Source organism: Hippocampus zosterae, chromosome 3 (genome assembly GCF_025434085.1).
Source record: "Hippocampus zosterae strain Florida chromosome 3, ASM2543408v3, whole genome shotgun sequence".
Lineage (NCBI taxonomy): Eukaryota > Metazoa > Chordata > Actinopteri > Syngnathiformes > Syngnathidae > Hippocampus > Hippocampus zosterae.
The window spans coordinates 3,838,685-3,862,558 of NC_067453.1; the positions used below are offsets into that span (position 1 = coordinate 3,838,685).

Consider the following 23,874-nt stretch of genomic DNA (forward strand, 5'->3'; position numbering starts at 1 on the left):
TCCGTCCCTTGTGAGCGTGTGTTCTCCACAGCAGGAGAAATTGCTTGTAAAAGACGCAACAGGCTGAAGTTTAAAACATTGGAGCATCTTATTTTTCTCAATAAAAAATTGTGAAGTCAAAGCCCACAAGCATCCTCATTCAAATGATCTTCACATTATTTGAACACATAGAATGTTGCAAAATGAATGCATGGATGTGAATGATATTGTATACACTTCATCATCAAATCGATGAATGACCTTATGAAAATGTCTTGGAACAGTTGTAGATGCAAAACCATGCTGGCAGCTACATAATAGATAATAAAAGAAAAATATCCCAAACCATAGGGATCCTCCCAAAAACTAAGGATGTGCTGAATAAGAGATCCTTGTACACATCCATCCATCCATCCATTATCTACCGCTTATCCGGGGCCGGGTCGCGGGGGCAACAGCTTTATCAGGGAAGCCAGACTTCCCTCTCCCTAGCTACTTCTTCCAGCTCTCCCCGGGGGATCCCGAGGCGTTCCCAGGCAAGCTGGGTGACATAGTCTCTCCAGCGTGTCCTGCGTCGTCCTCGGGGTCTCCTCCCGGACATGACCGGAACACCTCACCGGGGAGGCGCTGAGGAGGCATCCGAATCAGATGCCCAAGCCACCTCATCTGGCTCCTCTCGATGTGGAGGAGAAGCGTCTCGACTCTGAGCCCCTCCCGGATGACTGAGATTCTCACCTTATCTCTAAGGGAGAGACACCCTGCGGAGAAAACTCATTTCAGCCGCTTGTATCCGGGATCTCGTTCTTTCGGTCACGAACCATAGCTCGTGACCATAGGTGAGGGTTGGGACGTAGATCGACCGGTAAATTGAGAGCTTCGCCCTTTGGCTCAGCTCCTTCTTCACCATGACAGACCGATACAACGTCCGCATCACAGCAGACGCTGCACCGATCCGCCTGTCGATCTCTCGCTCCCTCCTGCCCTCACTCGTGAACAAGATACTTAAACTCCTCCACTTGGGGCAAGATCTCCCCCCCGACCCGGAGGGGGCACTCCACCCTTTTCCGACTGAGGACCATGGTTTCAGATTTGGAGGTGCTGATTTTCATCCCAACCGCTTCACACTCGGCTGCGAAACGCTCCAGTGAAAGTTGGAGAGCCCCGTTTGAAGGAGCCAACAGCACCACATCATCTGCAAAAAGCAGGGATGTAATACTGAGGCCCCCAAAACGGACCCCCTCAACGCTTCGGCTGCGCCTAGAAATTCTGTCCATAAAGGTTATGAACAGAATCGGCGACAAAGGGCAGCCTTGGCGGAGTCCTACCCCCACTGGAAATGATTCCGACTTACTGCCAGCAATGCGAACCAAACTCTGACATCGGTGGTATAGTGACCGAACAGCCCGTATCAGGGAGTTCGGTACCCTATAACCACGAAGCACCCCCCACAGAACTCCCCGAGGGACACGGTCAAACGCCTTCTCCAAGACCACAAAACACATGTAGACTGGTTGGGCGAATTCCCACATACCCTCAAGGACCCTGCTAAGGGTGTAGAGCTGGTCCACTGTTCCACGGCCGGGACGAAAACCACACTGCTCCTCCTCAATCTGAGCCTCGACTTCCTGACAGACCCTCCTCTCCAGCACCCTTCCTTGTACACATACTTTTATTACTTCCATATTTGACCTATTGTGTGGAAATATGGGGAAATGCCAGTAAAACGCACTCTGTTTTAAAACTACAATACAAAGCAATCAGAACAATCACTGGCTCCAAATAGACAAATCCACTGTTTATCAAATTAAACAATGAAATCTCATGACCTGGTTGACTTCAATTAATGTACAAAGCACACAACAACCTCCTTTGCCAAAACATCCAGAAGCTTTTTAAAATTCGAGAAAGTTGTCATCATTTAAGGGGTACTAACCTATACAAAAAAATCCAAAACACGAACAAACATCACGCAAAGGAGTGTACCTGTAATAGGTGTAAATCTGTGGAATGATTCTGATACGGACCAGTAAAATGAGTAACTCTCTTGCTGAGATTAAAAATGAATTCGAGAGTAGTACAAGACAACTACACAAATCAGAATTAAGCTGATAAATTTGATACACTCATGAAATATAGCAATACATCAGAAATACATTGATGAGATTTAATATATTAATGAAATGTAGCATCCATTATGAATATGAGAAAATCGACATATACATGTGCTCCAATGAGTATGTACTATATATACAAACCTAAAGTTGTAAAAATGTATAAGTACAGCATACATACTGGTAAAAGCATTTGTTGATATGTACACTTTCATATATATGAATTCATATATAAGAAGGGGTAGGACTCGGGGTAGGTTTTTTACTTCTTTCTACTCCTTTGAACACATATTTGTGATGATGACCATTTTCTTTTCCTTTTTTTATATCTTACCTTCACTTTTTGCCAATTTATTACCAAATTGTATGTTTATATGTTCAATATACAAATAAATTTATCAGTCAGTTCAGTCTGTTAAGTGGGTTGGCTGTAGGGATCTTGAAGGTCCAGCAGGTGGCAGTGGTCAGTGACATAGTATCAGCACAGTCTCAACACAGTGTGTCAGTGTGTCGACACGCCTTTTAAAGGAGCCGGAATTCCCATCACTACGGTCCTGGGACACAATGAGAGGTTTGAGCCTCTAATCCTTCGTCCAAACTTGTAAAGTGGGCCCGAGAACCGCAAAAATCACGAAGAAAGCAAACAAAACCCATCCAAGGAAATCCATGTTGATGAACTTATCTGGCGCTTTAAGAGGGGCGGGGCTGCCACTGACAGGTAACAGTCAGTGCAACGTGTAAAGAGCGGCATCACAGTTAGTTTCAATCATGGTTCGTTCCGTTCGCGATCGACAGTTTAATCAGAATCAGAATCATCTTTATTGGCCAAGTATGTAGAACACACAAGGAATTTGTCTCCGGTATAACACGCTGCACTAGTATCATCGTAAACAACAAAATCATTGAACCATTTTAGAGTAACCAGTAGTTTTGAAGTACCATTTTGTAGTACAAGAAGAGTGACTACGTCAGTGACTGTTTAAGGAGTTAATGGCTAGAGGGAAGAAGCTGTTTAAGTGTCTACTGGATTTGGTGCACATGGATCTGTAGCGTCTGCCTGAGGGGAGTGGCTGAAAAAGGTGGTGGGCAGGGTGCGGGGGATCCAGGAGGATTTTCCGTGCCCTTGTCTTGATTCTTGCAGTGTGCAAGTCCTCAAGAGTGGGTAGGGCGGTGCCAACGATTTTTTCTGCCGTCCTAACTGTCCGTTGAAGTCGGATTTTGTCCTTTTTTGTGGCGGCCCCAAACCAAACTGTGATGGAAGAACACAGGATTGATTCGATGACTGCCGTGTAGAACTGTCGTAGCACCTCCTGTGGCAGGCCATGCTTCCTCAGCAGCCTCAGGAAGTACATCCGCTGCCGGGCCCTTTTCAGGATGGAGATGGTGTTGACTTCCCACTTCATGTCCTGGGAGACTGTGATTCCCAGGAACTTGAAGGTCTCGACGGTTGACACAGGGCAGTTGGATAGTGTGAGGGGCAACTGAGGAGAAGAATGTTTCCTGAAGTCCACGATCATCTCTACAGTCTTGAGCGTGTTCAGCCCGAGGTTGTGTCGGCCGCACCACAGCTCCAGCTGCTCCACTTGTTGGCGGTACGCAGACTCGTCGCCGTCTTTGATGAGACCGATGACCGTGGTGTCGTCTGCGAACTTTATGATTTTTACAGCTGGATCTGTTGAGATGCAATCGTTTGTGTAGAGAGAGAAGAGCAGTGGCGAGAGGACACATCCCTGTGGGGCTCCAGTGCTGGTAGTGCGTATTGATGATGTTGTTGCTCCCAGTCTCACCTGTTGTGTCCGTCCCGTCAGGAAGCTGAGGATCCACTGGCAGATCGTAGGGGACACACCAAGGTGGAGTAGTTTGGGGGTGAGGAGTTCCGGGATGATGGTGTTGAACGCAGAGCTGAAATCCACAAACAGAATCCTTGCGTAGGTCCCTGTGCTGTCGAGGTGCTTGAGGATGTAGTGCAGACCTATGTTGACTGCGTCTTCCACAGACCTGTTTGCCCGGTAGGCAAACTGGAGAGGGTCCAGCAGGGGTCCAGTGACGTTCTTTAGGTGGTTCAGCACAAGGCGTTCAAAGGACTTCATGACCACAGACGTCAGGGTGACAGGCCTATAGTCGTTCAGTTCCGATGTTGCCGGTTTCTTGGGAACTGGGATGATGGTAGACTGTTTGAAGCAGGATGGGACCTCACACAGCTCCAGGGATCTGTTGAAGATTTGTGTGAAGACCGGAGCCAGCTGGTCAGCGCAGACTTTCAGGCAGGAGGGGGACACTTTGTCGGGCCCCGGAGCTTTCTTGATCTTTTGCTGCTTGAAGAGCCGTCTCACGTCCTGTTCGTGGATCTGTAGTGGAGAAAAAGAGGGTGGGGGGGGGTAGGTAGAGTGGTTTCTGGTAGAGGTGGGTGTGTGTGGGAAATGGGGGTGTCCTTTTCAAATCGGCAGAAAAACATGTTTTGTTCATTAGCAAGACCCTTATTGTTCACTGTTTGGGGGGATGGCATTCTATAGTTAGTGATTGCTTTCAGGCCATTCCATACAGATGCAGAGTCGTGAGCAGAGAACTGGTTTTTCAGCCTCTCTGCATAGCTTCTCTTTGCGATGTTAATTTCCTTTGTCAATTGGTTTCGGGCATGTTTGTACAGTGCCCGATCTCCACTTCTAAATGCGGCCTCTTTCTCTTTCCTGAGTTGCCTGAGTTTGGGAGTAAACCATGGCTTGTTATTGTTGAAGGAGCAGAACAACTTCGTTGGTACACACATGTCCTCACAGACACTGATGTATGATGTTACAGTGTCTGTGTATTCATCCAGTGTGCCCGTTGAAGTTTCAAAGACGCCCCAATCAGTGCAGTCAAAGCATTCTTGTAGAGCTAGCTTTGCTTCATCTGTCCATTTTTTCACAGTCTTAACAACCGGTTTAACACATTTGAGTTTCTGTCTGTATGTAGGTATTAAGTGGATTAAATTGTGGTCAGAAAGACCCAATGCTGCACGGGCGACCGATCGGTATGCATTTTTGATTGTTGTATAGCAGTGATCTAGAATGTTGCCTTCTCTGGTGAAAGTCTATGTGCTGCTTATATCTGGGAAGTTCGCGGTTAAGATGTGCTCTATTAAAATCGCCCAAAATGATCAGGGGTGACTCTGGGTATTTTAGTTCGAGTTTGTTTACTTGTTCGGCTAGCGTTTGTATCGCCGGGTTAGCGTTAGCTTGTGGCGCAATGTAAACACCGACTAGTAAAAAGGAGGTGAACTCACGTGGCGAGTTGAATGGCTTGCAGTTTAAAGACAGCGACTCCAGGTCCGGGCTGCAGTGTGCGTCGAGCTTCGTGACATCAGTGCACCATTCTTCGTTGATATAGAAGCAAATCCCACCACCTTTCGATTTCCCCGATCGCTCCGTGTCGCGGTCGGCTCGGAGAAGGCGGAAGCCGGGTAGATGTAGCGCGGGATCTGGATGGCGGTCACTGAGCCAGGTTTCAGTGAAGCAGAGCGCAGCAGAATGTGCAAATGTTTTGTTGGTCTTTGTGAGGAGAAGAAGTTCATCCATCTTGTTTGACAGAGATCGTAGATTAGCAAGATGGATCGATGGGAGCGGGGTTCGAAATCCGCGCTGCCGGAGCTTGACGAGCACGCCGGCTCGCTTCCCCCTCCTCCGGCGGCGTCTCCATGCTCCGTACAGCGCAGCCGCTCCGCTCGCGATTAGCTCCGAAAAACCTTGTGGATTTTCGTGTGCTGGTGAAAAAAGACCGAGCGTAGACTCCCCAATGCGCAGCAACTTTTCCCTCGTGTAAGTAAGCCGCTCAGGGTCGCCAAAAACAAACGAAAATGACAAAAACAGGGATAATACTAGGGAGCGTGTGACCGAGGCTGCCATACCTGTCGGCGCCTGATGACCTTTCTGTAAGAGTGGTATCTGTTATTTGGTTATTTTTGCACAGTCGTCACGTTTGTGCGGTCGCACTAGTATGTTTGTTTGAACCAAGTAATTTGCGTTCCAGCTGGAGTCAATAATATCGGCACTTCACTTCCGGGTTTGACCGTTGGGATTTGGAGTCCTTTTGCTTGATTCCAGTTATATTTGCTGAATGCTTTCTCATGTTTGGAATAATGAATACTGTATTGATAATAAATAGTTTAAATTATGGTCTATTTAATTATTTATTATTCTTGTGAAGTTCAAGGTATTAAATTAATTAATGTAGTGTACTGTTATCGCTACGTGTTAGATACTATGAGTATGTTAACGCAGGTCAACAGCAAGCCAAACTCATTTATTCATGAGCCAGGAAACTGAGCTCCTTTATTACGGTCTTCTTGACGGCGTACAGTGAACAACTGTGACATCAGCTCAATGAATTGTAGAAACTAAAAATGAACAGATTTAAAACATGCATTAATATTGTGTACACAAATACAACACAAATCGTCAGGTGTTTAACAAAGGACATAAATATGGCTCAAAATGTGACAAACAACGATAAACAATGCATTTTCGCAGCACCTTCGCATGCTAATTAGCTCAGATTTAGCATTGCCGCTACGTCATTAGCAATACTCTAAGCTAGCAAATTTCCAATAACAACAATTGAGGGAAAACAATCTCCGAAAAACATTTCTAAATAATGATAAACACGAGCAGACTTACAGCCATTACTTTCGAAGGTGAAACGAAAGGAATAAAACTCAGGAAGACCAGTTGCAACGACCACGGTCAGGCTCTCTGTAATGACTCGTCTGTTGAAACATGGCGTCTGCTACCCACAATGCACCGCGATAACTAAATGAATATTCTAAACGGAATTACAATTAATGAAATGGCCCGGAACTTTTACTGTGGGCAGAACACTCCCCGTCTGGCATTACTAATGCCACTACAACTATTTAACAGTTTCTTCAATTTCTGGTTGCATGACAACCTCCGAGACGGGACGTAAGAATGTCCTCGAGACGCCCTGGGATGACGTCCTCACTTCGACCTTTCTGACCTTTCCGTCGTCGCTTGGAAATGTGGCTTTGATGGTGGCCATTGTCCATTCATTTCTTGGTGCTTGATTTTGTGAAGCATGCTTGAGACAACGGCCGACTTTAATGAGGCCGTCACTCGTGTAGGGATCGAAAGCTACAATAGGACTTGAGCGGTGGTCGGTTTGATTTATTTGGAGAGCAGCATATTCGACAGGGAAGGGATCTCGTCGAACAGACTGCAGGATGAAGCTACTGGTGATGTGTAGCTCCTCTGGAGTGCGTGGCATAGGACACTGATGCCACCCTTTCAATGAGTGATTCGATGAGTTACTCGATGAATGGGAACGAGCTTGGTGAGTCAGGAATGCAATGGCACGTACCGGCAAGTTCCAATTTGAAAAGCGTTGGAAGCGTTCACAACCCGAGACTTCTCCGAATTAGTAGGGTGTCATCGCCGAGGCTCAAATCTTTGATATCTGTGGCCAGGACTTCTGGTTTGAAGGGTTGCATCACTGAAACACTGTTTGGGGCGATTTTGGGGAGCTTGAGATTGGACTCGGCCAAGGATGCACACGTGCGCCCGAGCAAATCTATGGCTGCAGACGCAGTGGGGAGTGAAACCAACCCATCATCTACATAGAAGTGTCTCTCCACAAAGGCTTTCATTTGAGGGTTTTTCATTCTGCTGCGTCCGAGCGAGTTACGTTTTGACAATGCTTGGTCCCTGTTGGTTTGGAGTGGCAAGCGAGGTAACTTGAATGGTAATGGAGCGACCAAGTTGTTATTTTTGTCCTGGTGTACCTCCTTCGCCATTATTTTTAAGAAGGTCTCATGCTCGAAAGACATGGCACACTGGTTATCGTTCTCTGCACACTCAAAAACGTCGTCTCCGAGGATTTCGGCTACTGCATCGGATTTTGAGCTGCGGTTAGAGAAACCATTCTTGTGCTTTAATTCATATTATTAAACTACTGCACTAAAACATTAATTCATAAATGTATATCATATGCTTTTATTTTTGTTTTTCTCAGTATAAAAAACACGTACCCTGACTGTTCTACTCTTTGAATAAAAACACTTCATTCAACGTTAGGGAGTGCAAGGGGTTATGATGGAGGGGTGTTGCAAATCATGAAGACCTGCCAAGTGGTATGATAGCATTGTTTTATACATGTCCTCGGCTAGGCCTCAGCTTCAAAATCAGTCATTGGTCTTTGGCCTTGGCTTCGGAGGCAAGTCCTTGGTCCTTGGCCTCGGAAAATTTCTCAAGTCGTTGGCCTTGGCTTTGCCTTGGAAGATTTTCCAAGTCCTTGGCCTTGGCCTCGGAGTCAAGTCCTTGGCCTTGGCCTCGGGTTGCCACTCCTTGGACACAACACTGTTAATTTGCTTTTGCGGGCCACATAAAATTATGTGGAGGGCCAAATCTGGCCCCCGGGCCTTGACTTTGACACCGGTGATTTAGAGTGTTCAATCAGCCTGTCATACATGTTTTTGGAATGTGGGAGGAAACCGGAGTACCCAGAGAAAACCCATGCAGGCACGGGGAGAACATGCAAACTCCACACAAGAAGGTTAGAGCTAGAATCGAACCCTGAACCTCTCCACTGTGAGGCCGACGTGCAAACCAGTCGGCCTTCGATTCACCTATTATTATTTTTATTATTGTTATTATTATTCTTGTTATTATTACGAAAACCTGATCTGCTAGAGACAAATTAATGTAGGAATAAGGACAAAAAAAACAATCTGGAAAAGCTCACTTGCATCTCTGATTATTCCAAATTTGACGAACAGTGTAGCCTGTTATTGCAAGTAAGTTTAGCGGCTATTATTACCTTTAACCTAACTTGTTGACATGAGCGATGCGTCTTTAAAATTGTTTTCATTGTAACAGCCCTGCAATTATGGTTGCCGGACCTAAAATGCTGTTCAGACTTCTGTACATTCCTATGGTCTGTCAAGCTATGAATGTAAACAGATTAAGACCTGAATCTGGGATTGAATAAGAAAGCCGGGGGTGTGAGTGGATTGGATAGCGGCGAGCCTGTGTGCGTATATGGAAGATAGCAGAGAGTGAGAACATACAGCAAAGTTATGTGTTGTTATTTTTGGGAGTTGACAAAAAAACTCTGTCAAAAACAAAACAAATGGCACAATATGTGAGAAATCCTGAAGCTGACTCTTTCCTGTTTTAGCCAAACAAGTCGCAAGTCCGAAAAGTAGCAGTTTATGTCTGACTCTGGTCATATGACTTGAGTCCCACAACTCTACTCGCAGTGACCTCAAAATCATCCAAAACAGCCCCCCAAAAATGGGTGAGGAATGTTGCTATAGCTAGCATGTTTCATACAACTAAAACAGCTTGGTGTCCAAAAATTCGCTTGAGAACACATTTGTAAAGGGCATTGATAACTTATACGATATTTCGTGAACATTTATTCCCATTAAATTTGGAAAAGTAATCAGAGCAAATAAATTATTTAACTAATTGATTTAAACATTGATTCCAGGTCAAAATGATTAGAAGGGTAATGCCAGAGATTGTTCCGTTAGAAGTGCTCATACAATTGTTGCAGAATTTCTCCAAGGTTCTATACATCTACAGTATATCAATACTGCAATAATTAAAACAGCTCCAGTCATATTTGTGAAGCATTAAAAAATGTAGTAAAAGCACCAACACATTTTCTTCCAGATGATTTTGCCACATCCCAAATGCTAAATCTTTCGCATTGTCTGTCTGCGTCTTGTACATGTTGTCAGCTGCTGAAGAGTCTCACCCCAGAGGAAAATAGCCATTGTCAACGCGGCCTCTACTTTCAAGATGGTCAACGGCACGTGGACTACGTTCTTACCTACGCTTTGAAAAAATCGTCTCCCAGACGTTCCATTCGCTACTCAACACATTTGCTGATGGAAAATGCTGTTGCCCGCAGTCTGCGCCGTGGCCATCAGCCCTCATCTACTGAAAAAGGCTCTTTATCGTCACAAACCTCAACGCTATCTAATGTGGAGCTACACTCTCCAGGAGAGCACTTTAGTGGCCAAGAGGATCAAAAAAACTTCAGGAGAGAGGAGTTTGAAGGGAAACTTCGAGATATGGGCCTGGAACTGGAGATGGATGAGGATGTGAGTTTTATTATCTTTTTTTATTTATCTGACTATAAATGTGATTAATGATTTCAAATGCAACCAAGTTATGATGTCTGTAGAGTGGCATTAATATCAGAGTCATTCTGTAACCCAATCTGGTGGCTATGTATAACCAATGTCCTCATGTGTGACCCAATTCTGCAGCACTTAAATAGAAAAGGCACGATTGCTTACTAACTTGGTTGGCCTGAAGAATCAGAAACTATAATACTAGATTTTTAGTGTGCGCTCCAGTGAATGACTCACAACATCTTGTGCATGTAAAGATGGCCTGTAACGTCACGCAAAGGGAGAACAGAATGACCCCCTCTTGGGAAAGATCTGGAAACTTCTGCATGCAAACAGGAAACTGTGCTTGAAGCAAGTTCCCACGCTGTGTCAGAGTTACACTCAAAAAGCTTCAATAGGACCCCAAATGATTTAGTTTTACATTCCGTCTATGATTATACAGTATATTGTTGGATGTGGATTCGATTTATCATTTGGCATGTGCAACTGGCAGCCCGCAGTTTCACGTTTACGACATGGTAAATGGTAAGTGAGCTGTCGCTTATATAGCGCTTTTCTACCTTTGGTACTCAAAGAGCTTGATCCTGTTTTTCTCATGTTCCTACTGATGGTGCGGCATTAGGAGCAACTGGGGGTTCAGTCCCTTGTTCAAGGACACTTCGACAAAATTCCAATGACTGGTGATTGAACTCCCAACCTCTGGATTGGGGGACTACCACTCTATCACTGAGCCACACCGCAAAGCTTGCAACCAATCGTCAATAATGTACCAAGATGAATCCTGAGGTACAATGAACCTGAGTACTTTGGAAATGAATAACTAAATAAATTGCCATTCCAGGGGGCATGGTGGTCGATTAGTTAGCGCTGGTAGACTGGTCGGTCTCACAGTGCAGAGGTTCAGGGTTTGATTGTGGCTCTGGCCTTCCTGCTTGGAGTTTGCATGTTCTCCCCGTGCCTGTGTGGGTTTTCTCCAGGTACTGCGGTTGCCTCCAACGTTCCAAAAACATGCATGGCAGATTAATGGAGCACTCTGCGATTTGCTCGCAACCGGTTCAGGTCATATCCCACCCTCTGCCCTAAGAGAGCTGAGATAATCTCCGGCATGCCCTGTGACCCTTGTGAGCAGTTCAGATAATGGATGGATGGATGAATAGCCATTCCAGCAGACAACAAATAAATGTGGCCATGCTTGCATCAAGTGAATATTGGCATGTCAACACGAAACATGGAAACATGGAAGTGCTGTGTTCATTGAAACCAAGCTGCGGTAGGTGGATATCACGTCTTCACAATTTGCTCTCTCTTCACGACCCGAAACAAAACAGGAATTATTTAAATAATCTGGCCAGACCCATCACAAGATTTAACCCTAAAGAGTGTCACATGAATTGCATGGGGTGTTCCAAATATTATGAACACCCTAGAGACAGTACTTACTTTGATGCTGCAATACGAAGAGTTAAGCAGCACTTCCACTCCCAGTCAGTGGTCATGAGTGGTGCCCTTTGCGACAAACACTAGCAAGTATTACCTAAGACATTTACAGTACATCTACATTGACCCCACCCTGAGTACGTCAATGGCGAATCCGTATAGGAGGTGGCAAAGTGAAGCGATTTGTGAAGATACCACCATCACTTTTGATTGTTTGTTTCATTCTAACTCTACCCATCCATCCATTTTCCAATCCGTTTATCTTCACACGGGTCGCAGGTGTGCTGGAGCCTGTCCCAGCTGTGTCGGGGTAGTTGGCAGGGTAAACCCTGAACCGGTTGCCAGCCAATCACAGGGCACACATAGACGAACAACCATTCGCGCTCACAATCACACTCACACTTTGGAACAATTTAGTTTTCCATTTACCTGCCGTGCATGTTTCTGGAATGTGGGAGGAAACTGGAGCACCTGGAGAAAACCCATGCAGGCAGGGGAAGTACATGCAAACTCCACACAGAAAGGCCAAAGCCAGAATCAAACCCACAACCTCTGCACTGTGAAGCAATGGGAAATAAAAGGGGAAAAGGGCAAAGAAAAATTAAATCAAGCTTAATTTTGATGTTTGAAGGGTTTTTGCATCCCATGATTTCTTGAAACGTGTTGAAATGGCTCTTTTGCAGACCCCAATGTAATAAATCCCTCCTTAGATGCTGTACTCTTGATAGTGCAAGGGAGTCACATCAACGAGGAACATTGGAAATTTAACGTCACCTAATGTTTGAAAATTGCTGTCAATAGTGTGGAGGGGATTTGTCCATTTCCTTATGGCCCTCCTTGGACACCGTTTATTTTATTTCTCTATAAGGTCGAAGAAAGACCCAACACCAAGCCATCTTTTCTGCAGTTTATCACATCACAATACAAATTGATTTGGGCTTCTGAGAGTTTGAGATTCAGGAAAAATATAGAAGTATACTGTATCTCGAGACAATATAATCATGAGAGATGGGCATTTACACCTTCGTGCAAATCCCGGAAACAAAGAAATGAACATGTCATCTGACCCGCTTTGGCTGGAAAATTTGGGAGTGGTGATCGGAGACCAGACCACAACTACCCCCTATTGCAGGCATGTCCAGGCCTGGAGAGCCGCCGTCCTGCCTGTTTTCCGTCCCTCCCGGCTGCAACACACCTGATTCAGATGATCAGCTCATCAACCAGTTCCAAATCATCATTAAAACGATCCTGATTATTCAAAAATTAGGTGTGTTGCTCCTGGGAGAGCTGGAAAACAGGCAGGACAGCAACCCTTGAGGACCGAGTTTGGACACCCCTGACCTATTTTCTTCACAGTTTCTTCCCGTAGAGACGCTTGGTGTCTCTTAATGAGGAAAACGTGGTCTATAAAATCCCAAATATTAACAAGTGATTGCAGTTTTCTGACATCAGCTTTTTTATGCTTATGTTCACCGAGACTTTCCCACGTGCCAGTCTACTACTGTGTCCTTCACTCTTTGTGGATTTTGGATGGAAGAAAGGTGCACATTTCTTTCCATCCAAAACCCTTGTACTTTTTAGAACACTAATTGTTTCAGATGAGGTAGTTACAACCAGCTGGGAAGGGCCAATTATTGCTTGGACCTGATTGGCCTGAAGCTCAAGTGAAGTCCCTTTAAAAGAGGAATGAGGAAGTCACTAGGGTACGGACAACTTGGAGAGCAGTGCTACACGTGGGCTGCTCAAAAACTGGTCAACTGTCACTCCTGAAAATGAAGAAAACTGGAAAATCTCCTTGCTGAATTGCCTTTTTATTCTTTTTCACCTGGCCTGCTGTTTTGCCGCACAGCAATTGGTGGCAGTGGTGGGATTGGTACTCCTTGCTCAAGAGAAAAGAGGAAGCCAAGATGAGGAATGTAGCAAGAGGAAGAAGCCGTGCAGCTGCAGCACAGCCAAACCAGACTCAACAGGAGAGTGCTGAAGAGGCTGGGGGAAGCCAGGAGCTTGAGTTACCCCGAAAAGAAGCTGTTGCCTTTTTTCCCTGATACATCAGACAGTTCCCAAGCCCAGGGTGGAGATGAGCCGCGTGACATGGAACAAGTGGTTCAGCCTAAGACTGTGACAGTGAGTACGACCAGAGATCCACCCGATGAGGGAATTGATAAAGAAATACGAGACTTTATGCAATATTCTAAACGTAGAGAGGAAATGTTAATTGAACAGATCAATGAGTTAAGAGATCAGATGTACACCAGGAAGCAAGACCAGACATTCGATGGACAAACAAGTTAGCATTATCCTCCTCCAAAACCGCAGGCCCAAACCCCTGACCCTCGAATGTTTAGGCTGACAAACCTTCCTCCGGCACAAGGAACTCCAACTCAAGGTTACCTACCATATGCTCATTCTCCACTGTTTCCAACTGTAAGTCAAACTGCAATTTCCAAGTTATCAGAACCCAGAATTCCAGAACTTAAAGAGGGTGAGGATGCAGAAAGTTTTTTGCTAGGTTTGAAAGAATAGCTCAAACCTGGGGGTGGAGGCATGATGAGTGGGCTGCCAGTCACTGGCACTGGCTGACACAGGCAGCAATCAAACACTGGTTAAAGCTAGTTTAGTCAGTAGTGACTCGCTCAATTATGAGAAGGTTGTAAATATCACTTGTGTTCATGGTGACAGTCAGGATTATCCCACGACCAATATGACTTTTGGGATTGAGGGCCAATTTTTCACACTTAAGGTTGGTGTATTGAAGAATTTTGTATTATGATGTTGTTTTGGGAGATGACTTGCCTATATTGGACCATGTTGTCCAGAAAATCACCAAGAATTGCCCATGCATGGCAGTCACTAGGTCTCAAACTGAAGGATTGGAACAGTTCCCTAATCTTGATGATACACTGTCCAACCATATGGCAAAGTAGACGGCAGCGTAGGCAGAAAAGAACTGGGGAAGTGTTCCTACTAACTTCCCAATACAAACCGGTACTGAGGACCCAGTCATTAAACCTGAGTGGCAGATTCCTAAGAATTTTAGATAACATCAGAAAAATGATCCAACTTTAAAATCACTGTTTGAGAAGGTTTTTGAAGTTGATGGGTTGTCGGTGTGAGGCAAAAAGAGCTTGCAAGGAATCACTGCGGACCCGTTTGTATTAAAAGATGATCTACAGTATATCTCTGACACAGCAACACCGAGATTGGTCGTTCCAACCATGTACCAGCAGCTCATTCTACATTTAGGACACACTATTCCATGGGCAGGAGATCTCGGACAAGCATAAACATATGACCGAGTCAGTCAGCAATTCTATTGGCCAGGGCTATATAAAGATGTGCAGGAATATTGCAGGCTATGTGGCACATGTCAGATGGTAGCACCAGCTAAAAAGTCGGATCGGGTATTTACAGCCATTACCTATCATGAGTGTTCCATATGACAGGATAGCCATGGACATTATCGGTCCGTTGCCAAAGAGTAGCTCGGGATGCAAGTATGCACATGTAATCTGTGATTATGCAACTAGGTATCCAGACGTTTATCCACTTCGTTCTATGTGGGTAAAACATGTAGTCAGGTGCTTGATTGAGTTGTTCTCGAACAGGCATTCCTAAGGAAATATTAAAAGACCAAGGCACGGACTTCATGTCTCACCTGATGAAAGGACTATATATCCAGCTTGGAGTTAAAGAAATACGAACCACTCCTTACCATCCTGAAACTGATGGTCTTGTTGAAAGATTTAATGGAACGTTAAAACAAATGTTGGAAGTTTATTCATGACACTGGTAAAGACTGGGACAAATGGCTGCCTTTTCTGTTATTCGCTTATCGGGAAGTGCCCCAGGCGTCAACTGGGTTTTCACCTTTTGAGTTGCTGTATGGTAGACAGGTCCGTGGATCCCTGGACATGCTGAAGGAGAACTGGGTGGCTAGAGAGGCGACCTCACACGGTGTCGTCTCCTATATTCTTCAAATGAGGGACAAGTTGGAGAATATCAGAGACATGGCAAAGAAACATATGGAGGAGAGTCAGAAAAAAACAAAGTGTGGTACGATAAACATGCTAGAGAGAGATTTGCACCCTGGACAAAAGGTGTTAATATTGTTGCCTACTGGACCAAGTAAGCTACTGGCAAAGTGGCAGGACCAGGACTGTGACCACGAAAATAGGACCTGCCACCTATGACATTCTCTGCCCTGACAAACAAAAGAAAAAGCAGATTCTTCACGTGAATTTGCTGAAGCTATATGCCGAGAAGCAAGCGGAGACACCCAGCTTCCAAAGTCTCTTCATCAGAGAAATTCCAGTGACTGAGACGGAGGAGATGGATGAGGCTGAGATGACACCCAAGAGGGAAGGAAGTAATCCTGAAGTGACGCCGTTACACCTCAGCCCAGAGCGACAAATTCAGGTGGCAAAGGTAAAAGAATCATTTTCGTCATTATTCAAAGATAAACCTGGTCGAACTGATCTCATCACACACAAGATTGTGCTCAAAGAAAGTAAACCTGTGCGTCTGAGACCATACAGGATTCCAGAGCGGCAGGTGGAACCACTGAAGCAGGAGGTACAAGCAATGCTCGATATGGGGATCATAGAACCCTCTAAAAGTGAATGGTCTAACCCAATTGTGTTGGTACCCAAAAAGGACTCATCTCAACTACGATTCTGCTCATACATGAGGAAGCTCAATAGCATCTCATGTTTTGACTCCTACCCTATTCCTTGTATTGATGAGCTCGTGGAAAGATTGGGTAGAGCAAAATTCATCACAACTCTCGATCTTTGTAAGGGATACTGGCAGGTCCCCACCTGTAAAGAATACACTGCTTTTCAGATTCCGGGGTTGGGGCTCTTCCACTACAGTTTTGCCATTTGGTCTGCATGGAGCACCTGCGACCTTTCAAAGATTAATGGACATTATTATCAAGACTGTTCCAGTTTTTCAGCTGCCTATCTCAATGATGCCGTGATATACAGTGAAAGTTGGGAGGACCATCTCCTGCACCTTAAGACAGTCCTTGGAAAAATACAGGCGGCTGGTCTCACCATTAATGAGAGGAAATGCTCCTGGGCACAAGAAGAGGTGAGTTACCTGGGGCATTTGATTGGGAAAGGAAAGATGAAGCCCCAGGTGGAGAAAGTGAGGGCTGTGGAGAAAATACAGATTCCCCAGACCAAGAAGCAACGGAGATCCTTTCTTGGACTGATTGGTTGGTATAGGTTTATTCCACATTAGCTCCCTTAACAGATCTCACAAGGAAGAACATTAAATCTCCTCTACCATGGACAGCAGACTGTGAACGAGCTTTTAAGGCCTTAAAGTTCTTCATCTGTCAAGCTCCTGTGTTGCAGAGTCCAGATTTTTCAAAGGAGTTTCTCGTGCAAGTGGATGCTTTGGATGTTGGTCTTGGTGCGGTGCTGGTGCAAGGTAGTGCTGGTGAGGAGAGACCCATTCTGTTCCTGAGTAGCAAACCTTTTGAATGGGAGAAGAGATGCTCAACCATTGAGAAGGAAGCTCTGGCCATCAAATGGGCTGTGGACTCTCTTCGTTACTACTTCCTTGGAAGAAAATTCAGATTGTAGACTGACCATCGCGCTCTGAAGTGGATGCACTCCATGCAACACCAAAATGCCAGGATACTGCAGTGGTGTCTTGCCCTTCAGCCATACCAGTTTACCATTGAGCATTGCCAGGGTAAGAAAAACGTTATTGCTGATTATTTGACGAGGTTGTCGGAACCTGGGGTAGAGGGGGTTAGCGATGTCATGATGTTGAAAGACAAATATTAAAAATTATGTTTCTTTGTGGATTTTGGATGGAAGAAAGGTGCACATTTCTTTCCATCCAAAACTGTTGTAGTTTTTAGAACACTAATTGTTTCATATGAGGTAATTGCAACCACCTGGGAAGGGCCAATTGTTGCTTGGCCCTGATTGGCCTGAAGCTCAAGTGAACTCCCTTTAAATGAGGAAGTCACTGGGGGGCGGACAACTAGAAGAGCAGTGCTACGCGTGGGCTGCTCAAAAACTGGTCAACTGTCACTCCTGAAAATAAAGAACTGGAAAATCTCCTTGCTGAATTGCCTGTTTATTCTTGTTCACCTGGCCTGCTGTTTCGCCGCACAACACCGACATGGCCTATTTCACAGGCATGTCATGTCACATTGAACAATACGACCAAAAAACCCCAACAAACCTGATTTGCACATGTGATACTGGTTTGGCCAGCATGTGCATTTCTGATGTTGTTCACCGTGGTCCAAGGAATACTCAGTTGGTGTGAATGCATAATCGCATGGAAAATTTGAGGGAACATTGGTCTCGGTCAGACATAACACATTTTGATACACTACCCAATAACATGCTCATCTGAGATTCTTATTAAGAAATGTATTAATGTGTGCAAATGGAACTTGCCCGTGACAGTTTGGCTCCGTCATAAATGAGAGGACAATTTTTTTTTTTGTGAATTTTTAAAAATCTGGTTGAAGAAATTATTTTAAAATTGGTGTAATACGCTCCCACCTTCTGGTCTTCGTCAGGACAAGTCCTGCTAGTTGAAGTCCTGAAATACTGCACTCTGTTTGGGAGGACCAGAAAGTCGGGGCATTACAATCACCCATCTGGTTAAGATAAAATCATGCATTTGTGTCTGTGTTTGAGAAAGAATGGAGCAGCATCTGGCTATGTTCTTAAAGAGTGTATGTGTGTTAAACATTTTTGGGTTATATTTTCAATGTGTCGAATGAAATTGGGAGGAACAGTGGCCAACAGCTGGGACACACATCCGTCACAGTTCAGAGATCATGGTTTCAAATATGGGCTCTGGGCTGCCTGTGTGGCGTTTGCACGTTCTCTCTGCCTGTTTTCTCTGGTCTTCCCGTTTCCTCCCACATTCCAAAAGCATGCATGGTCAGTTAAATGAAGGCTTGTCAATAGGTGTGGGAATGTGAGTGTTGTTTTTCTTTATGTGCCTTGTGACTGGCGACCAGTTCAGGGTGTACCTGGCCTCTCGGTAGAGTCAGATCGAACAGGCTCCAGCACCCTGGTGAAGATAAACAGTGCTCTGGTGGATGGATGGATAGTGCTTGTAATTTGCTTTATAGTTTCTCTGTCTGGGATTCACGACCAATGATTAAAACTTGAGTTTTGTCCTGGTTAAGAAAGAGAAAGTCCTCCGCCATCTGGGATTTGATATCAAAATGCAGAAAAAGAGCACATTGGACGAGTGTCATCAACACATATGGAGATGTAAAGCTGCGTGTTATCAGCGCAGCTGTGGAAGTCCACTCTGTGATCCCTGATGACACTGCCAAGGGGGAACATAAAACAAATGGGACAGGGCCCCAAATTAATGTGACACACCATGTCATCTCATGGATTTTAAAGGAGCCCGTATCTAAACTTACCATAAAAGTTCTGTCAGTGAGGTATTGTTTTGGTCATTCCTGCTAATTGTTGCCTTTCTATCCCCAGAATATAAATGGTAATGTTTTATAAAAAGATGAAATGTCTACGGTGAGAAGCTTTAATTTTAGAATGAGGTCGACTTTATATGATAAACACAAAATAATGCATGCAAAATATTTTTCATTTTCTTTTAATTACTTCAATTATCATATACTCCTCTTTTTCAATGTCCTGAAAGCTCATTTTCAGTTTCAAATAGTCATTTACGATATAATTATAAAAAAGAAATGCACATTTTTCACAGCAGAGAGAGTCAGTAATCAGCAAAACAGGAGCCCGTTAGTGACTGATGGACTGAGAGATCAGTTGATGATTGACCAGTTTAGCGATGATTAAACTGACCAGACCCATTTCTGTCAGTGCTTAGTCGGTCATTTTTTAAAAACCTTTTCATGCACCAATAATGGTCACCTGTAACCTGTCCACTGTAGTAACTGCTATCTATGAAAGGGTTGACGTTCCTGTCATTCATCACTCGTCAGCAAAACAGGGGTCCCCGACAGATGGACCAATCATCAGTGCTGACGGAATGCCCACCTGCTGGATTAAAACAGTGGTCCCCAAACTACTGCCCGTGGGCTGGATCCGGCCCGCCTCTGCATTTGGTCCGGCCCCCCTGAACAATACCAGAGAGTATTTTGATTTATTTTTCATCTATGTGGATTTGTATTTGATCATAAAGTTGGGCTTTTGCCATAAAATGTTCCTTATTAATGAACTATTTTCATTTTTAACTTTTAATTAGTAACTACTTCATAAACACATATACGATAACGTGACATTTGTTGCATCTTTCTGTTGTCTGTGCCGTTATCTGGCAACCCCAGAAAAAAAATCCTAAACCCGCCACTCTCGAAGAGAACGCGATCATGGTGAAAGGGTTAGGTAAGAGAAAAATAGATGCAGAATGCAGGGTATTTAATCTTGGCTATACAGTGTCCTTGAGTGTTGTGAAAGGCGCTTACAAATGTGATGTATTATTATTATTAAAGTGGACAAACAATTACATTTTGTTCAATGCAAAGAAAAGGCTGTCTGTCTCATCTGTCAAGAGGCGGTGGTGGTATTCAAAGAATACAATCTGCGGAGATACTATGAATCCCATCACAACGACAAATACGAGAGCCTGCAAGGACAAATGCGAGGAAACTGTCAAAACTAAAAAGTGGAATGTTAGCTCAGAAAAATACATTTGTACGCCAAGCTTAGCTGAACCATCTGTTTGAGCTAGCTTTCATGTTGTTCAACTGATAGCAAGCAGCGGTAAGGAAAGTTAGTCAAGAAATGCATGAATTCTGTCGCGGAGGAGGTGTGTCCCGAGAAGAAAGACGTCTTCAATAGTGTGAGTCTATCAGCGAGTACAATCACCAGACGTATTGAAGAAATCGTGGGTAATGTATATGCCCAGCTGCAGCAGAAGACGAAAGAATTATTTTCATTAGTACTGGATGAGATCACGGACGTGCAGGACACAGCGTAACTCTTAATTTTTGTTCGTAGAGTTAGCGCGAATTTCGAGATGTGCGAGGAGCTGGCACCCCTCCAAAGTCAACACTTGGCGGATAAGCGATAGCTGAAGCCTCAACTTTTCCACTCCCAAGTGTGAACCGTCACTAGCAAGAAGATTGACCCGATATCAGACTTGGCAGCTATCGAATACCCTTTTAACAACCGGTCTGACGAGCATGATTTTATTTCTGTTTTGCAATTGTGAAAAGCATTCACAAAACATTAAGCAAATTTGCAACTATCAAGAAATCCTCCTTTGTGGAGCAATCCAAAGTTTCAAGGGATGCACCCAAGGCAAACTCATTCAAATTCAAGAGCATGGCCATCCTCCACCTCCTCCACACACAAAGAGAGTGGTCCGGTGTACAAATCAATTCTTCTCAAGTCACCTTAATGCCAAGAACATGGGTTAATTCCCTTACATTTACTGGTGTACACTTATTTTGCATGTGTTCACTGTTGGTACACTGTTGAAATAACATATTGTTTGTGTCTTGTTTGCCATAGTCCAAGATTCTAGGTGTGGGCTTTGTGAAAATTCATGCTCCTTGGAATGTTCTTTGTCGAGAGGCAGAGTTCATGAAGCTTAAGATGCCCACCAAAAGGGTAAGGATTTGTGATACTTTCCATTGAAGTTGTGATTCATCGATGCCATGGGTGCCCAATACGTCGATCGTGATCGATGTCATGTAGCGAGGTGGTGGTGGACCCCAAAAAGCAGGCAAGAGGGAGGAGCAGGGTGTACTTGACGAATTGTATTAAAACATAGAGAAAACTAAATCCAAAAACATAGTCCTAATAACGAAACAAATCCAAAGTAGCAAACAAAAACAATGACTGAAACTCAAAACTATCAATAACAGAAACAAAGACAGGAGCAAAGAGCAACAAACAATGACCCGACAATGAGTAGTCGGCCGGGAGTCCTTTTATAGCCACTAAGTACCTAACGACCAACAGGTGTGCAGCTGTATGGAAAAGCCCCACAGTGCCACCTCTTGGTCACAAACCAAAACATGACAGATGTTAGCTCGCATACTGGTACCAAGGAGGGGGTGTAGAGGGGAAAAAAAAGTGTGCGTCTGTGTCGGTGTTGGCGGCCTCGTAGGCCAGTGGTTAGAACGTCGACTTCACAGTGCAGGGGTACCGGGTTCAATTCCAGCTCAGGGAGGCCGTGTGGAGCTTCCATGTTCCCCCGGGCCTGCGTGGGTTTTCTCCGGGTACTCCGGTTTCCTCCCACATTCCAAAAACATGCGTGGCAGGCTTCTTTAACACTCTAAATCAGAGGTGGGCAAACTACGGCCCATGGGCAAAATCCGGCCCCTTGGTCTTTTTAATCCGGTCCGCCGAAGGTTGCTACACAATTAAGGTTCAATGTCAACGACTGCATTCATTTCATTTGGACTTGTAATGACAGGCATTTCAACGCCAGGTGGCACAGTTACTGAAGTTGCAGAGCTTAGGGAGGAAGGGGGAGACGATACGGAAGCCTGCAATAGCGCCAAGTCAAGCAAATCACGTTCGATACGACGAAATAATGTACTCTTAATGTCTGAAAAACGTGCCGAAAAATGCTAAGTACTGCTTTTTAAAGAAAAAAGAAATCCAATTAATATTATGTAAAATTTAGTTCACTATTTTGATCTGGCCCTCCATAATATTTTCTGGTTCTCATGTGGCCCTATACAAAAAAATAATTGCCCACCCCTGCTCTAAATTGTCCCTAGTTTTGAGTGTGCATGGTTGTTTGTCTCTGTGTGTCCTCCAATTGGCTAGCAACCAATTCGGGGTATCCCCCGCGTACTGCCCGAAGGCAGCTGGGATGGGCTCCAGCTCCCCCCGCGACCCTAGTGTGGATAAAGGGGTTCAGAAGATGAATGAATGAATGTTTCTGTTATTAATATGATATATTTTTGTGTTAGTGCACACAGCACTCTTAGCATCTTATCAGTCTCACGTTCACAAAAATTATTTTAAAAAAAAACATTTAAAAAGCGGGTTTACCTTTAACCTCTGGTGGCACATGACCTGCATCACAGGGAGTTGTTCGCAGTCAGCAGTCTACAATTGCAGCTTGCAATCAGGGCTGTTGCGCTATATCTTTCATTGTTATTCTTGTGTGTGTGTGTGTGTGTGTGTGCGCGTGTGCGCAAACCCATGCACATACATGGACTTACAAATGGGGTTTTGTTCGTAGGTATATGAAGTAAAAAAGTCAAGCAGTGTGATAGAGAAGCTTAATCTACTCGTCAGTAAAGTTCTTGAGACTCTTCATCCTCATGTTGAGGAGCCCCAACCGAAGAACATCAAACACCTGTCACACACTTTCTCCAGGGAAAAGCAGCACCTGTAAGTACCCTTTTTTGTTATTACATCCTAACATGTTTAGGGTGGAAGAACAATAAAATGAACTTCTGGTTCCATTGGCAATCTCAAGCAATCTGATCCTGTTTTTATTGTTCTCTATTCTTTGTTGAGCTTACATGATAGTTGTTGCAAAACAAAAATGCTTGGTTTTAGGTCCAATTGCTTCCAAACCAACCTGTGACAGTTTGCATTACCAACCCTTAAACTTGACCAGTTGTCAAATGAGAGAAAAATAACTAAACCTATACTGAAGATTACCGTAAGAAGAACGTTTTGCATATAATAGAAGACACGAAATTGCTTGGAGTTTAGCGAGTGTAAGTGGCTGTCAACCTTTATGTATCATCTTTATGATCGAGCAAAGGAATGTCAGCGCAGAGTACCTCATCCACCATGATGGAAAGGTGTTTGTAAGTCTAGAATGGAGGATCTTGTCAATATTTGTTAAGAAGATCAGGGTTGGCATGGCTTAGTGGTAGAGTGGTGGTTTCCTAACCCAGAGGCTGATAGTTTGATCCCCGGCCATTGCGGCGATGTCAAAGTGTCCTTGAGCGTGATACGAAATCCCCAGTTGTTTCTGATGCTGTGTCATCAGTAGGTGAATGAGAAAAAAAACTTTGTGAAGGGCTTCGAGTACCTGAGGTACAAAAGCACTATACAAGTGACAGCCCATTTACCATCTATGTATCTCAGTATTTTCATGGATTAAACTGTCACTTCTTTTCCCAGAAACTGTGCGAGTAGGAAGAGGCTTCATGAAGTTCTTCCATTGAGAATAAATGCTGTTAACTCCGCCATCCCTCCATCCATCAACCTTTGAGCAATTATCTGGGGTCGTGTCACGGGCACAGCAGGTTTA

At 44.4% G+C, this 23,874-nt stretch overlaps 2 protein-coding genes across 7 annotated transcripts in view; one reads left to right on the forward strand and one right to left on the reverse strand.

The window, feature by feature from the left end:
• Positions 1–1,232, reverse strand: part of LOC127597723 (uncharacterized) — a 36,777-nt gene extending 35,545 nt beyond the window's left edge. Inside the window, exon 1 of one of the 2 annotated variants that reach the window (XM_052061022.1) lies at positions 1,020–1,232. In XM_052061022.1, the coding sequence (XP_051916982.1) occupies positions 1,020–1,088 (69 nt within the window). In that variant the 5' untranslated portion in view covers positions 1,089–1,232. The remainder of the gene's footprint in view (positions 1–1,019) is intronic. The other variant, XM_052061021.1, reaches the window with a different exon arrangement.
• The window catches only part of LOC127597655 (anoctamin-1-like), an 84,241-nt gene that overhangs the window by 8,499 nt on the left and 51,868 nt on the right, over positions 1–23,874 (forward strand). For 3 of the 5 annotated variants that reach the window (XR_007961701.1, XM_052060838.1, XM_052060840.1), the window contains exons 2-4: positions 9,826–10,191; positions 21,156–21,254; positions 22,846–22,997. Coding sequence is in view for 4 of the 5 variants with exons in the window: in XM_052060838.1 (XP_051916798.1) it covers positions 9,826–10,191; positions 21,156–21,254; positions 22,846–22,997 (617 nt within the window). In the remaining variant the exon portion in view is untranslated. Of the gene's footprint in view, positions 1–9,825; positions 10,192–10,224; positions 10,750–10,846; positions 11,011–21,155; positions 21,255–22,845; positions 22,998–23,874 lie in introns of those variants that run through there. The other 2 variants (XM_052060841.1, XM_052060842.1) reach the window with 2 other exon arrangements.